The sequence below is a fragment of the Aethalodelphis obliquidens genome, unplaced genomic scaffold (assembly GCF_003676395.1).
Source record: "Aethalodelphis obliquidens isolate GAN/ISIS:26980383/991018 unplaced genomic scaffold, ASM367639v1 scaffold3, whole genome shotgun sequence".
In the NCBI taxonomy this organism is placed as follows: Eukaryota; Metazoa; Chordata; class Mammalia; order Artiodactyla; family Delphinidae; genus Aethalodelphis; species Aethalodelphis obliquidens.
In genome coordinates, this window is record NW_020837947.1 from 4,952,374 (window position 1) to 4,967,500 (window position 15,127).

General features: G+C 36.9%; 1 protein-coding gene across 8 annotated transcripts in view; it reads right to left on the bottom strand.

Moving 5' to 3' along the window:
• The window catches only part of QKI (QKI, KH domain containing RNA binding), a 143,895-nt gene that overhangs the window by 9,362 nt on the left and 119,406 nt on the right, over nt 1-15,127 (bottom strand). For 3 of the 8 annotated variants that reach the window (XM_027081589.1, XM_027081633.1, XM_027081642.1), the window contains exons 5-7: nt 5,070-5,157; nt 3,408-3,707; nt 573-647 (exon numbers count right to left, since the gene is read on the bottom strand). In XM_027081589.1, coding sequence (XP_026937390.1) covers nt 573-647; nt 3,408-3,707; nt 5,070-5,157 — 463 coding nt within the window. Of the gene's footprint in view, nt 1-572; nt 2,695-3,407; nt 3,708-5,069; nt 5,158-15,127 lie in introns of those variants that run through there. The other 5 variants (XR_003427736.1, XR_003427734.1, XM_027081606.1 and 2 more) reach the window with 5 other exon arrangements.

A 15,127-nucleotide genomic window follows, 5' to 3' on the forward strand; every position in this document is an offset into this window, starting at 1 on the left:
AAAATCCAACTTCATCAAAGTTATCTTCACAGTCCTTACTTTGTTGATTTCAGCTAAGTACTTGACATGTATACCCTTGTGTATACAGTGGTTCAAGTATCTTATTAAAAAGGAAAATGGAAACTAAATCTTCAGTTTTCTCCAAAAGGACACAGGAGGCATATATTCCTTTACTTCTCTCGTTAAAGCACCATCCGCTTAGTTCATTTTGCAAAACCAACCCAAAATTTCAGAACAATTAAAAGGTAAATTTTAGCAAAAATTATTCCTGAAAAATAACTAAGGCAACATGAAAATTTAATAGCTCCCCAAAGGGACTAATTTACGTTTTAGTAGAAATAAATCATTGTACATACTAATATAGAATTTAATAAGTTAAAATATGAAGGGAGGAAAAAAACACCCCAAAAAACCCAACCCTTAAACCTGTCAATTATTACAAATTAATTTAGAAAAAGAAAAGAAACGATGTGCAGGCAAGCAGTGATATCTCTTCCATCAGGTGTGGTGTAACAAATCTTATGGACACCCAACGCATTTCTCATAAACAAGAACTGCAGAACTAAACTAACCTCGGTCTGCGGTCACAATCCTTTGGTAAGGATGGACACGCATATCGTGCCTTCGAACTTTAGTAGCCACCGCACCTAGTTAAATTGCAATTACCAAGACAAAGTTAGAGAACATTCACAAGGGAAAAGATAACAAACATTAACAGCAGGTTTATCAAAATGGATTTCAAATGTTTGTTTACTACAAAAGTTTTCTTTTAGGAAACATGTTAAGGCACAGTAGTCTTAAAATTAACCATAATATGTTGCGTATATATGCATCTATTAATATTGCATTCATTTCAATAATCTTGGCCTTAACCTATTTTATCCATTCATTTACAATCCCAAGTTACAGATTTCATGAACTCTATTAGATCCAAACATAGTTAAGCTTTACTAGTCACATATTCACTGAAGTGCCTTTCTTGCAGCAGGACTACTTAAATAATGCCATGTTTAATACTGACAATTATTTGCTAACCTTAAGACCACTTCCAGAGTCTATCACTTAAGAAGGTTTAAAAGCAATTCTTAAAGCCTACAGATTGTGGTTCTAAACTTTGAGTCAATAAGTATGAACTGCAATGAATTAGGTGATTAGTAAAGCAAACAGTATAGTACACGTAGCAGTCAGTATACTACTATACACTCCTTTATAAATTACCGTTACTTTGTAAGATTACAGCCTAAACCAATTAATAACATACTTTTCCTTTCTATCAGTGTGCAAAAGTGCAAGTCAGTCACTGACTGCTAGGCTAAGCGTCCCTCCCACCCCCTGGAGGCTGCTGAGACTAAGCATTTGTTAAATTCAGATCTGATGAGGGTTCAGTTAAGACCGTTCTTGAATTCTTAGCCTTTCGTTGGGAAAGCCATACCTAAAGATAAAAGGAAGGGAATTAAAAATTAGTCATCAATGAAGATCTGATGCTAATACCAATCTCCTCACTACCACCAACACACATGTCTGCATCCGTTTTGAAGGGCACTGCTCATTTTAAAATAATATGATGAGACTTGATATATAGCATGCATGTTATCTGTGTGCAAATTTATTATAACACAGCAATTTGAAATATTTTCTCAGTTCTCCAAGTGGTCAATATCATGTTTTACTGCTTAGGTGGCAAAGCGAGAAATAAAATTGATAATGGAATCTTGTCATTTAGTACTCAATATTATTCATCTTATGAATGTCAATAGGTATCTGTATATTTTGCTTTCAATTTTGTCAGTCTAATAATTAAGTATTATAAATAAAAATTTTCCAACACAACAAAAGCACATTGCTTTAAAATGAGAAATTTTACTGCAGTGCCTCTTGCTGTTTCTAAGCAGTAAACTGGTCCATCACCCCTTTTTTCATTTTAGAAAAACTAATCTTATGTAAGTATAATTCCACGAGGCAAAATCAGCGAGATCTTGCATTCAGAGTGCTGGAACAGCAGCTGGTGGCTAAGAGTGCCAGCCCTGCAGGAAGCAACAGTCAAACTCCTCGAACAGACGCTGTGCGTGCAGCAGAGAGGAGCTCTGGGGGAAAGGAGCAGGCATGGGGCCACAGGACAGAGCGTTAACAGAAAGGAAAACGTAAAGGGGTTATAGGTTACATGTTATTTTAAAAATGCTTTGAGAAATATGCAACAGAAACAGGCCTCTCATAAACAGTTCTATTGTATAATTCTGACCTATAATACTTTTTACAATGATTTAGAGATAAACAGAAAACATGTACAATAAAATGTATCTGCTCATGAAACAAAAGGCACCTGAGTGCATGCACACACACAGATAACATACAGAGCATCGTGGCTTTTTTTAATTGAACAATGAATTTTCAAGTTTAAATCTTAGTGTCCGGGTTCATTAAAGACTTTCATATTTTTAGAAATCAATATTAATGCTGGGAAAAAAAGAACTTAAAAGATCAAAGTCCTAAAAGTCAACAACATGCATGCAGCACCAAGGTCATATACAATTCAAGAAAAAAGAATTCAAATTCTGTCTGGTAAAACAAAGGGGCAGCCCGGAAACAGTTTGTTCCACATTGACTGGTCGTGTTAGAACAGCTGCTGTACTCTAGTCCTTCATCCAGCAAGTCAATGGGCTGAAATATCAGGCATGACTGGCATTTCAATCCACTCTATAAAAAAAAGGCATCAGTAATGTCTTTTTCAAGCACACCACTTTTTGTTCATGTAAAACCGAGCATTTATAGCATGATCTTAATTTTCGTCTCAAATGTGATTCTAATTCAGTGACTTGGTATTTACTTCATTCCATACTGTACTACTGAAATTAAGAGTGTCTCTTATGTTTAATATTAACTAGGACTTCAAAAGAGAAAAGCTGAAGAAAACTGAAGAATGCAACTATTGGTCCCTTTCATATTTTAAGTGATCACAAATATTAGAAAACACACATCAGTTTTAAAAATATCTCAAAAAACTTTCACATAGAAGTTTAAAATTTAGCTGACAAATAAATCTCCGACACAAAAGGAATCTAAAAACTGGGTGGTGGAGCTGATGAAGAGGATAGGCCAATAGGTGGGATCTAAAACTCAGAATTGACCGCAATGATGTCAAAAATGTGAAAAGTATTTTCTGTTTAAAATGTTCATCTCAAATTTACCCAACCAAAGTGAATTTCAGTCACCAAAGTGAATCTGAATAAATTTAAGGTACAATTATTTACAGGAGGAAACCCTTATAAGAGGCTGAAATAGAACAAAATTTAGTTTTCAGTCTTTCTAATGTAAACTTGTCTCTCTAAAATGGATATATCATTTCAAAGTCTGGGGCAGCAGAAGTTATGAAGAAAAATGTCATTAACTATACAGGGAGAACAACTTACCTAATACACCGCTAGGTTCAATAGGGTACTCAAGGATCGATGTAGCTGGCGCCAACGTGTAGGGGTATTCATAGGGCGTGTAGATTAAACCAGCTTCGGGCCCTGGAGGGACTATCGCAGCAGCTGGGTGAGGAGTTCCGTTTGGCATGACAGCGGTCTGTATCTGTCTGATCAAAGGCATTATGGTAGGGCCAGCTGGCGTAGGGGTGCGCAGGGCAGCTGGCGGGAGAACGGGCGCAGGCCCCGTGATAACCCTTGGAGCGGCCTGGGCTGTGGCTGCAAGAGAAAAGGCAAGGGCTGCTACAGTGAAAGCGAAGAGATTGAGAAGGAGGCACAGGGACAGCCGAAGGCGAGACGTGGGAAACGAGAGGGCAGGGAAGGGAAGGAGAGAGCAGAGAAGAAGAAAAATAAAAGGAAATCGTTAGTACATGCGCTGGTCACACAGAAATGCCAAAGCACACCAACCAAATGCAAAACAGCTTCCCCTTCCCCAACGTGATTGAGAATAAATGTGCAAACATTAAAAAGCCACTGGGGAAAAAAAGAATGAGACCATTAAAACAGGTTATATTTACTTCATATATCGGATATATCTATGTTTTTAAGATTTCATGAGACTAATGGTGCATGCAGAAGCACAAAAAAACACTTGCATTAAAAGATGTTAAAAAATACTTGGTAATTGGAGTCCACAGAAATACAGTTTTGGTATATTTCTAAAGAGTAGCTTCAGTTACAAATGAAGGAAAGCATAATTTTCATTGTATTAACTTAGTCAAATAACCAACAGTTATTAATTTCCTGCATCTGTAGGAATTAACTTCTTTATAGAAAAAACAATACAAAAAAATGTTACATTCCTAAACACATGACTATTAATGATATACTCCGTTTCATGAGTAAATTAAAGCCAACCATTTGTAAAAGTAACCACTCTAAACACACTAGGGTGCCTATATTTGGGAAAGTTGGCTATGTCTTTAAAATTCTATTTCTTTAAAAAAAATTAGTAATTTAAATGACATCATGTTCATATGAATGATGTGTAAAACTCAGATTGTCTCAAAATATAAATTTCACATTATTTCATTTTTAAATATAAAAAAGCAATCCTCTTACAGTTTATGAAAGCATGCACAATACATATAAAGGGGAAAATAGGATTAAAAAATAGTATCATCTACTGCTCTCTGTGAACTCACACATAAAATCAACAGAGAAAAAAATACTGGAGGAAAAATGTGCAAGCAAGGGGAAAGAACAGAATCAACAGAAGAATCACTGCCTTCAGATAGATTCCAAATGAGCTTTTATTTTTTTAAAAATTTCGTCCTTTGCATAAATGTAACAAACTAGAAGTCTTAAATCTGTAAGTTAACAGAAAATTTCCCAAAACTCTTGAATTTAGAAGTTGAAATTTCATCAAAAGAATAAAAGAAAAGTTTGTAAACTCAAAACTTAGGCATGCTGGCATAAAATAAAATCAAGAGAGTGCCCTCAATTCTTGAAAGCAGTAAAAATGGGACAGTTAGTCCCATATCAAGTGACAGTTATTTCAACTCTTCACTTTAACTGTTCACGTATTGTGCTGCCAAAAGGGGAGAGGTCTGGGGACAAAACAGCTGAAACAGCTGTAGCTCTGAGCCTCAGTCTCATTCTTACGTGATTTAATGTTGGCATCTCTGTAGGTGCCATTGAGAATCGCAAGCTCCATCAGCTGCATCTTCTTCAGGCTGTCTTCTCCCTCCGCCTATACATGGAAAATACAAGAGCACTAAGCACTTGAAATGGTCCATACACATCACAGCCATATCTATGCACAAACCTTAAAATAGGTATCATGTGACTATAGCCATCTGTTTCAATCAGGGAAGAAAGATCAGGGAACCAAAAGGTGCTACATGCTGAAGCCCATTCTCAGTAATGGGATGTTGATACACAGGATACTCTCAACTGCTACCAGCTACATTCCTAAGGTAAGCTACACTGATTTATTAATGTTCTTCTAAAAAGCTTTACTTTTAAATGGAATCAATGGAAATATTAGGTAAATTAAATACAGTATAGTCTCTACAGTACCTATCACTCTGCTGAAGAGTCTAAAACTCAAATGTATTCATTAAAAGACAAAAAACAAACTGGGATTTTAAACATGTAAGATTTGACTGTGGTATGCAGGTAAGGAAATTTGTTTAATTCTCCCAAAAAGGAAAATTTAATAAAATCATAATCATAAGAATTTCTAAAATTTGTGTATATATTCTCGTTTCTTATGCCAACATCCCGCTCTCCCCTCAATTAGCAAATGCTATCAATTCTAAAGCAAATCCATCTTTAGGGGCATCTGATACACTGTCCAAGCCAAGAAAAACTTAGTAGTGAAATGGGGCACTATTAGTAATTATGCAACAGGCAAAACCCAGGGATGCCTCTGATCATCAAAATGGCCATTTCATTTACCTTGGATTTGCCCCACACCCTCTCCATTTACTGTTGTCACCCTTGCTCTTGTCATTATTGGTATATTACCAAAACTACTACAATAATGTGTTAATAGTATCTGTTCTCCAATCAATCTATGCACAATGGCCAGATTAACTGCCCAAAACAAAACTTTCATCTTAATGTTTCTTAACATTCTCATGTCTTAAAACCCTTCATGGTCTCTTGCCATCTAAAAAAATAATAATACATTTAAATTACCTATGGCCTGGCCCCAAACTATCTTCTCAAGTTAAATCAATCTATGTTCTTTACACATATCTTATATTATAAATCAAGCCAAATCACTCCGTTATTCATCTCTGTGCATATTCCTATTTCCTCCATCTTGAATGCTTCTCTGCACTCCATTCTACCCTTCATCCTTCTTTCCAAATCCTACTTCATCCCTGCAGACTTCAACCTAAGTGCTACCTTCTCAAAGGGCTATCCCTAGATTGTATTTTTCTGCCCTGAATTAGTTTGTTGTATATCACAACTACCAAGCAAAGAACAAGCTCCTAGAGAACAGAGCCTATTTCCTATTTATCACTGCCTATCTTCCCACTCATCCCATCTCCCCAAGTCATTTGCTAGGATTTAGTTTTTAAATGACTGGTATGAGAAATCTTTAACTGTATTTACAAATCTCAAATGTCTAAATCCTGCAGGATAAACTTCAGGAACAGAAAGATGAGGTTCATCCCTGAAGACGGTGGCAGAAATGGAACTATGTGCTGTTCACATATTTTATGCATTATCTAAGCCTCGGGACTTAATATTTCAAAGGAAAGTAACCCAATAATACATTTTTCTGATATAACATTGGTCCTTCTTGATTCAAGAAAGGAGCAGGTGACAAACTTCTCAGTCCTTTCCTATTACACAAAACTCTATCCCTGGCACTGTAACAGCACATGGGGCACTACAGTTTGTAACAAAGAGAACTGCGAAGTGGACTTCTAACAAACTACAAAGAATTTTTTTTAAGGTAAGTGAAAACATCATGAAGACTGATGTGCCACTGTCGGCATGTTCCACTGCCGACTTTTCAGTAACCTACTCTGCAGTAGCAGAAAATGGAGAAGATACTCGCACTCTGTGGAATTGCTATTCCTTGATCCCTATGAACATATACAGATGAATGAAAAAAAAAGAAGTAATATTATTTATTTGAAAGACACATTACTTGCTAATGATAAAAATAAGTAAGCAATGTCACTGGAAGAGAAGAATTAGAAATCTATTATGGGGCTTCCCTGGTGGTGCAGTGGTTAAGAATCCGCCTGCCAATGCAGGGGACACGGGTTCGAGCCCTGGTCCGGGAAGATCCCACATGCTGCGGAACAACTAAGCCCGTGAGCCATAACTACTGAGCCTGCATGCTGCAACTACTGAAGCCCATGTGCCTAGAGCCCGTGCTCTGCAACAAGAGAAGCCACCGCAATGAGAAGCCCGCGCACCTCAACGAAGAGTAGCCCCCGCTCGCTGCAACTACAGAAAGCCTGTGTGCAGCAACAAAGACCCAATGCAGCCAAAAATAAATAAAATAAATTTATAAAAAGAAATCTATTAGGATAAAACTGCATAAACTTGTCCACTGAAAACTAGTGATACTAAAAATTAAAATTTGCTACATCGTTTCAAACCCAAATCTATGTGTAACAGAATACCAAAGTAAGTATATAAACTATACTCTATATAAACAGAAAGAAAAGCAACAGGTATACCTTCAGTCACCTTCCACAAGAAAGTGGTACACATTTGAAAATGTCAGAAAAGTAAGAAGAAATAAAGATGAAAGAAGAAGTGAGGTGACACAATGCCTCATACACAGTGCTGTACAAAGAAGAGGAGCTAGAACACGTTTTCACTGAACAGCTTCTTTCGGATAACAAAATAACCACACTCATTAGCTGGTGATGCAGTAAAACTTGGGAGGAAGGCAAAGAAGATGATGGAAGAAATACATGTGTGCATGTGCAGGGCCTGTGCATACATGTGTGTGCCTTTTGCAGGGTACAGGAAATGAAAAACTGATCTAGTGACATCAACAGAGGAGGATAAAAACCAGAGCAGCACAGCTTTCACTAGGTGGTGTCAGTGAAGTGTGTCATAATGACACAGTTGCTGGAGGCCACCAAGACTTACAAGTTACGAATTACAGTATGTACACTGAATTATATCACATTATGGCAGGCTATACTAGTATCTCCTAGCAGAACACAGAATTTAGTCGGCAAAGCTGGAATTTGAACCTGGTGGTCTCACTCCAGAACAAGCTTCTCTCTTCCATCCTCACCACTCCTACCCACTCTGCACTCACAGGGCATGACGTTATGTGTCTCAAGAGACAACTATGGACATTTGGGTGGCTCTAGTTTTGGGATATTGTGAATAATGCTGCTATGAAAATTCTCCTACAAGGCTTTTTTTGTGAACATAAGTTTTTATTTTTCTTGGATAATTACCTAGCGGTGGAACTGCTGGGTCATGAGGTGAATGTATTTTGCATGGAAAACATTACGTGAAGATTATCAAAACACTGTAACACATTTATCTTTGAAATATAAGTTTAAAAATATAACAAACATTGATAACTTCTCTACAGGTCCACTGCCCTGCATCTAAAACCTGTGACATCAGAAGTGTTTTGAGAACTTTTCAGATTTGTAGAAAAATAATATACCAATGATTACATAACATTCCCAATGGGTCTGGTGGAATACTTCAGTAATCCAAACTATAACAAACATAAAAATACTTAAACTAAGTGGGATTAAAAAGACTATAAACACACTTTTCTGGACTTTTTGGGGTTTGCAATTATGGATGACAAATTATGGATCTGTATAAATATATATAATTTATGCATGTATTACTTAATATACAGCTATGTTATCAGCTATATTTAACAGCTATGTTAAAAGTGATAGAAATAGATCATGGTTAATATTGGATCAGAGTAACATGGTTTTAATGTTTTAAAGTAGAACAATTTATATACTGTTCTACTACCTTATTAGAATTAGATATTAGATCTTCATCATTTAAGCATTTATACTGCATAACAGATCTATGGCATTGGTACTTTATTATCTCGGAGGCTCAAAAAGATTAGGTAGCTCACCCAAGGTTATACAAGGTCACAATGCAAAACCAGCTTTCAAACCAGAGTACCTGATCCAAAGTCCTCATTACCTTCTCCAATGTCATGCACGGTGACTTAAAGTGGAAGCACTTTTTGAATTCATCAAAGAATTCACGTAAGAAATGAAGAAAATTATGTTTATTTGGTATTTTAAAATCTATAAAGTACACATTAAAAAAAATCCCACTACAACAGTGTAATTAAGTACAACGGAGCTAAAACAAATGTTTATTTCCAAATAATTAAAATGTCAACTAACACAATAATCTGAACCACTGCCTGTAATAAAAGCCCAAACTTTCCAGCTTAGCATTCAAGGTGCTGAACAACTTCTATGCAGCCCTATTTGCAAATGTTTTGCACTAGTCAAAATCATCTGTCCACTGTCCCCTAGAATATATACTTTGTGCTTTTCTGCCTCTAAGTTAGACAAGATCTTTTCTAGCAGCATGCTGCGTATGCCTCTTTTGAGAGCCCAGAGATAGATCACTGGCCTCTCCAGAGTAGCCTTTGCTAATCATTCCCACAGATAATGATATCACTTTCCTAAATTTATGCTACTCCTTTTGGGGAAATCAATCATATAGAGCCATGTGTTATCTCTTCTTTTCTATTTTTTCATGTTGTTTTTAGGAAATTTCTTACGTGACCTGTAGGCATGAATCAACTAATAACCAATACACCAGTCTTCTTTTTGACTCCAATACCTTGCAAACATGAACTTACTCAATACATTTAAAAAAAATGGATTCTTACTTTTCTATAAATTTGAAGTAATGAGTAGAAAAGGTTTTCCAACATTAAACTACATGACTTAATTCACTTGGAGAACAGGGCTGAGCAAACAGTAAAGAGAAAACAAAGAGTGACCACAGTTTATAAACAGTTTTAATACCAATCATCGCCTGCATCTGCCCTGTCAACTAAAGAAAACTCCGACAAAGAACTTAAGGACTTACACTTAAATACAGGGTTTTATACAGGACAGTGACATAACAGCATGTCTTTAAAGGCTTATTCTGGTATTTTGTGAATGGACTGTTGGGGGCTCAAGTATGATTAAAGAGACCCAGTCACAAGCTTTAATCCAGTCCAGGTGACAGAAGAAGAACTGGACTGGGGTGGAAGTAACACAGACAGAAAAAGTAAGTTAACTTGACAGGACCTGATGACTGACTAGATATAGGGGGCGAGGAAAAAGGAGACATTAAAGAATGATGAGATTTTTGGATCAAGCAATAAAGGAGATAGTGACTCCATTTAATGAGAAGACAAAGGCTGAGTGAACTTCCAAAAGTTCTGGTTGAAAATATTATGCTTGAAATGCTTATTTTAAACACCCCAGTGGAGATGTCAGGGAGACAGCTGAATAAGAATCTGAGGTCTACTTTTCAACTTAGCCTATAAAAAGCGAGTAGAAAAATTATCTCCCACACCATTTTCAGAACATTTTTCTCCAAGATGATACAGCAATTATTAAATTTCAAGCTGACCTGCTATATGCTTTCAAATGCTGGATCTAGAACTCTATATAGTTCTATATCTTCTAGGCCAGCTGGTTTGTTAGGCTCTATCCAAGTGAGGGGCATTAAAGTGAGAATGAAGAGCTGGCTGAGGGGAGAAGGAACGCCGCTCCCTCCGGCACCAGCTGTTCTCAGCTCTGCACCTACCTTGCCAGGGGCAGCTGTTTGCAGGCCCCACACTCCTCTCCCGGTGCTTCTAGAACCAGCTTCGCCGAGCATCCCCAGCCCTCAGCCACAACCAGTGTAGCCACTCTTCTGAGCTACTGAGATTCTATCACCACCAGCCAAGTGGCACCACTTTGTCAGAGGTTCTCCCTCTGCACAGAACTTTCTCAAAATGTCTTAAGATCTAATAACAGTACCATTTTCTCTCTTATCTCCCAGCCCTGGTATAATAGCTGCTTCCCGGAGTTTCTAAATCTGAATTACACTCTTAGCTCCTTTCTCCGTTTTTAGTTCTCAACACCCACTTAACCAATAACTTTATTAATTCTCTGTTGAAATACCTAGTGTGGTTTCTGTTTTCCTGATAAAGAATTGGCTCCCCAGCACTGCTTCATCAGAATCTGAATTTCCCCGCCTGGCATTTATGGCCACATCAGCTTCCTCTCCTTTTATATCACCAACTTCATTCTGTGTCAAAAATCTAAGTACACTCTATGATGATCTGTTATTTCTTTAGATTATTTAAAGGTTCCTTGATCCATGTTCCTTCCTTTTCCCAGTCTTCACTGTTCAGTTAACAGAGGCTAATGAGCACCTACTATGATGCAGATACTCTGCTAATGAGTCCAACACACCAAAAAAATGATATTCACAGATCGAAGTACATTAGAGAAATTCCCAGAATCGTTACAGAAATTCAATATCGAAAAGATGTATCGGAACTGCTATACTTAGGTGGAGAGGCAAAGTCAAATTAACGTCATTACTTCACTTGGGCAATCGAGCCTGCTCATCTTTTACAAAGCAAGCCCTTAGTTCAAATAGTATGCAAAAAAGGCCGTTTCACTGAAAAATCCGTGGGTCAAAATGTTAGAGACACAGTAAAGGGGAAAGAAATCTTGTCATGTATTTTTCTATTTCCCATTAATTACACTATGCAATATACTCCGATTTAATCACAATACCTGGTTCAGCAGCAACAACTTAACACAGATAAAGCAAGGTAACACAGAGAAAAAGCATGAGGCATTTTATTTAATCAGAAAAGCTTAAAACACTCAAACACACACACTCACTGACAAACACATATGCAAAGCTCTATACACTACATAAACTACATTTTATAAAACTAACAAACACTTTTACCTTAGGGTAATACATTCTGTCTTTTTTTGACAAGCTATAAACAGATTCATCTCAAAGCAGTGATGATCTCGGAAAAGAAAAGCCACGTCTACTAGAAAGCATTTATTCCTTTCTATGTGAAATATAGTATGATACAATTTGAAATATTTTTTATAGTAAGCTTAATAGAAATGACAAACTTTTGAAAGATTTCTATGATCCACAACTCAGGCTACATACTAGTATTAGTAATAAATAAATAACGATAGTAGATATAAATAATGATAGCAGATATAAAAATAAACATAAATAATGATAGAGCCACATCATTATTTTATAGGAAAAAACAAAAGACCTCTAAAGTTGACTGTATTGTAGGTGGACTTTATCAAACTATATGGCTGGGGCAATAGAAGAAAGGATAACTACAAATTGTGAGCTTAAGAGAGCCTTATCCTATAGCAGAAGATGAAGAGTGAGAACCTGAAGACAGGGTCTAAAAATCTATTTGCTGTGAGAGGTATACAAGAGGAGTAGGCAAAAATATACTATGACAGAAGCTGACACAGGGTGTAGTGGAAGACCAGATGAAAAAGTATGGGGAAAGAATCACAAATCACTTTAAGGATCTGATGATAACCACGGACTGTCTAGAATACATACAACGGTATACAGACAAAATGTGATGCACAATTGTAGGGGGTTAACCATGAGAACTAAACTCACCTATGAGTATCTGTGTTAGAACTACTAATTCACCCCAAATGGTCTTGAAAGACTTCCAGTATAATGTCAATCTTCTACAGGGACTCTTTAAAGTAACCCATTTTTCACTAGGAGATATTCATTATATTTCTGAGCCATCAAGCACAGTCTAATGACCTCAAAGGAGAGCAGAGGCAGAAAGCCTACTTGGTCCTTAGAGCAATCTGAAGTCACCGCTGCCAGTTTTCCTTATATTCAAACTATTTTTGGATATAATCATTATGGTGACACACCTGAGGCCTTTAATTTTGGTCGACTCCCACCTTAACTTTTTTCTTTGTTGCTTCATAAGCTATCTAAAGGTATACCTTCATTATAAATAGTTGACTAAAACTTTGAACTAAATTAAGGCCAAGGGAAAACAAAGCAGGGAAGGCAGAAAGGTTGGTAATTTCTTCAAATGCCAGCTGGCAGCATCTGACCTCTCTGACGCACAGGAGCAGCAAAGGCAGTGAAGGCAGATCAGACTGTCTTTTGCACTATAATTTTTGTTGCAGATCGTCGAGACATTTATCAGTTTTCCTTGGTCGGAAAAAAATAATTAAGCTAATTAAGTATTTCATTTTTTAAAAGACTTTTTTCCCCCTGGGATTTGAGTAACAGTTTCTATTTTATCTGTTTATAAAGAATTTAACCTTCCTTATCTCATTTAATCCTCTTGATAACTCTGTAAGGTATATAACACAAGTATTATCTCTTCCACTGGCTGCACTTTAGGGTAAAATTAAACAAAAGATAGGAGTTCAGCTGCCATGTGGAAAAAGCACTTGAATGCTTCTTATGCTCAGCCATCCCCTGGGAGCGAGAGCGCCACGTTCGCTTTAGTCACACCTGAAGAACCAAATAACAACAAATAGAATTTGGAATGTAAACAACACATTCCTTTAGGGATGAAAAATATTTTACCTCTGAAGTAAATTGCAAATACTCTCCTATTTCTTAAGTGGGAAGCTATCTACATAGCAATCTACAAACCTCATTTTAAAGCAGGCATAAAATAAATCAGGGGAAGGTAAGTACAGCAGTTGACTGAACTTGCCTTAGAAAACTTTTCTTCTATAGCAAGACCAATTGTGAGTGGAACAGCTGTTGTGCTAGAGCACACCATACCTTAGAGAAAAGCAATCTAGGAAGTTCCTCTACTTAAGAGATTTGAACCTTATTAACTTTTACAGTAAACCAATAAAACCACTCTCCTTAAGCAAGCTGATTATGCATGGTCATTTTGGGTTTGGGCTCTTCCTGTATTCTTTGTGGCTGCTATGTTTACCCTGTATTTTGAGGCGTTTTATGAACAGTAAAAATCACACCGTATCCAATAATGAACCCATAAACGTTTAGTAACATAAAATTATCAATAGAAACAAAACTGAAAAGTGGTGAAAAAAATATAAATGCCAGAAAGCATTGTAAAAAACCCAAGAGTTCTTTCTTCAAAGAGCAGATGGAACTTACTGTAAGTCATAGATGACAGTTGTGTGCTGCGACCTCAAGTCTTGGCTGAATGTTTAAATGTACATAATGTCAACAGATGTGCTGGGAATGGAACAGGTATGTTCAGGCTGCCAAGGAATTCCCTGTAACACCTGATGAGTTCATCAAGGAAGGGAGGCACTGACTTCCCTGTCGGTTCAGTGGTTAAGACTCTGTGCTTCCAATGCAGGGGGCATGGGTTCCATCCCTGGTCAGGGAACTAAGATCCTATATGTGGCACAGTGTAGCCAAAAAAAAAGAAAAGAGGAAAAAAAAACACACAAAAAAACAGGGAAGGGAGGCACCTGCCTCAATAGATTTCTTTCCAAACACACTAAACTGATCTATTTTGTAAAAGGTACCAATGATATACCACCAAGGAGGGAGAAAACAGTACCATCTTAAGCTACCAAGGACAGAATCATTAGTCTAAACTGTTTAGTAGGATATACCCAGGAACTGAAAGCAGAAAACACTGAAGTCACTGGGACTTACAAACAAATTGACTTAGGTATTGTCTTTTCAAATCTAGGTGCTTCTATGTTGCTTTAAAATTGTATTTTAAAATTACCCATAATCTACCGCTCTAGGAAAACAGCATTTTTATTCCCACATGTCTTATTATGAATGGAATTTTTCCTTTAATATTTGTTATTCAATTTTATATCTTACTATTTTTATGAAATATTCTACCAACATTTTTTGTATTATAGTCCTTGAAACTCTAAAACATTATATTCATTATATAAATGTTTACTGAAACACTATCTCTTGGACAGGTTTTATTAACTAACAAATAGTTTGCCCTCTTGGAAACTGGTGGTGGGCGCGGGGGCAGGGGGACTGGGGAAAGGAACTGGAAGCAGAATATTAAGCAGTGAGAACTGACTGACAATAAGGACCTTCCAGAAACACACTGCAACGGTGCTGAATGAAGTTTGGGCTGGTGATGAACAGGGAGGGAAGGCTTTGGGGTATCGTTACATAATAATATAACAATTTGAGACCTAAATGATGAGTGAGAGTTAGAGGGGAGA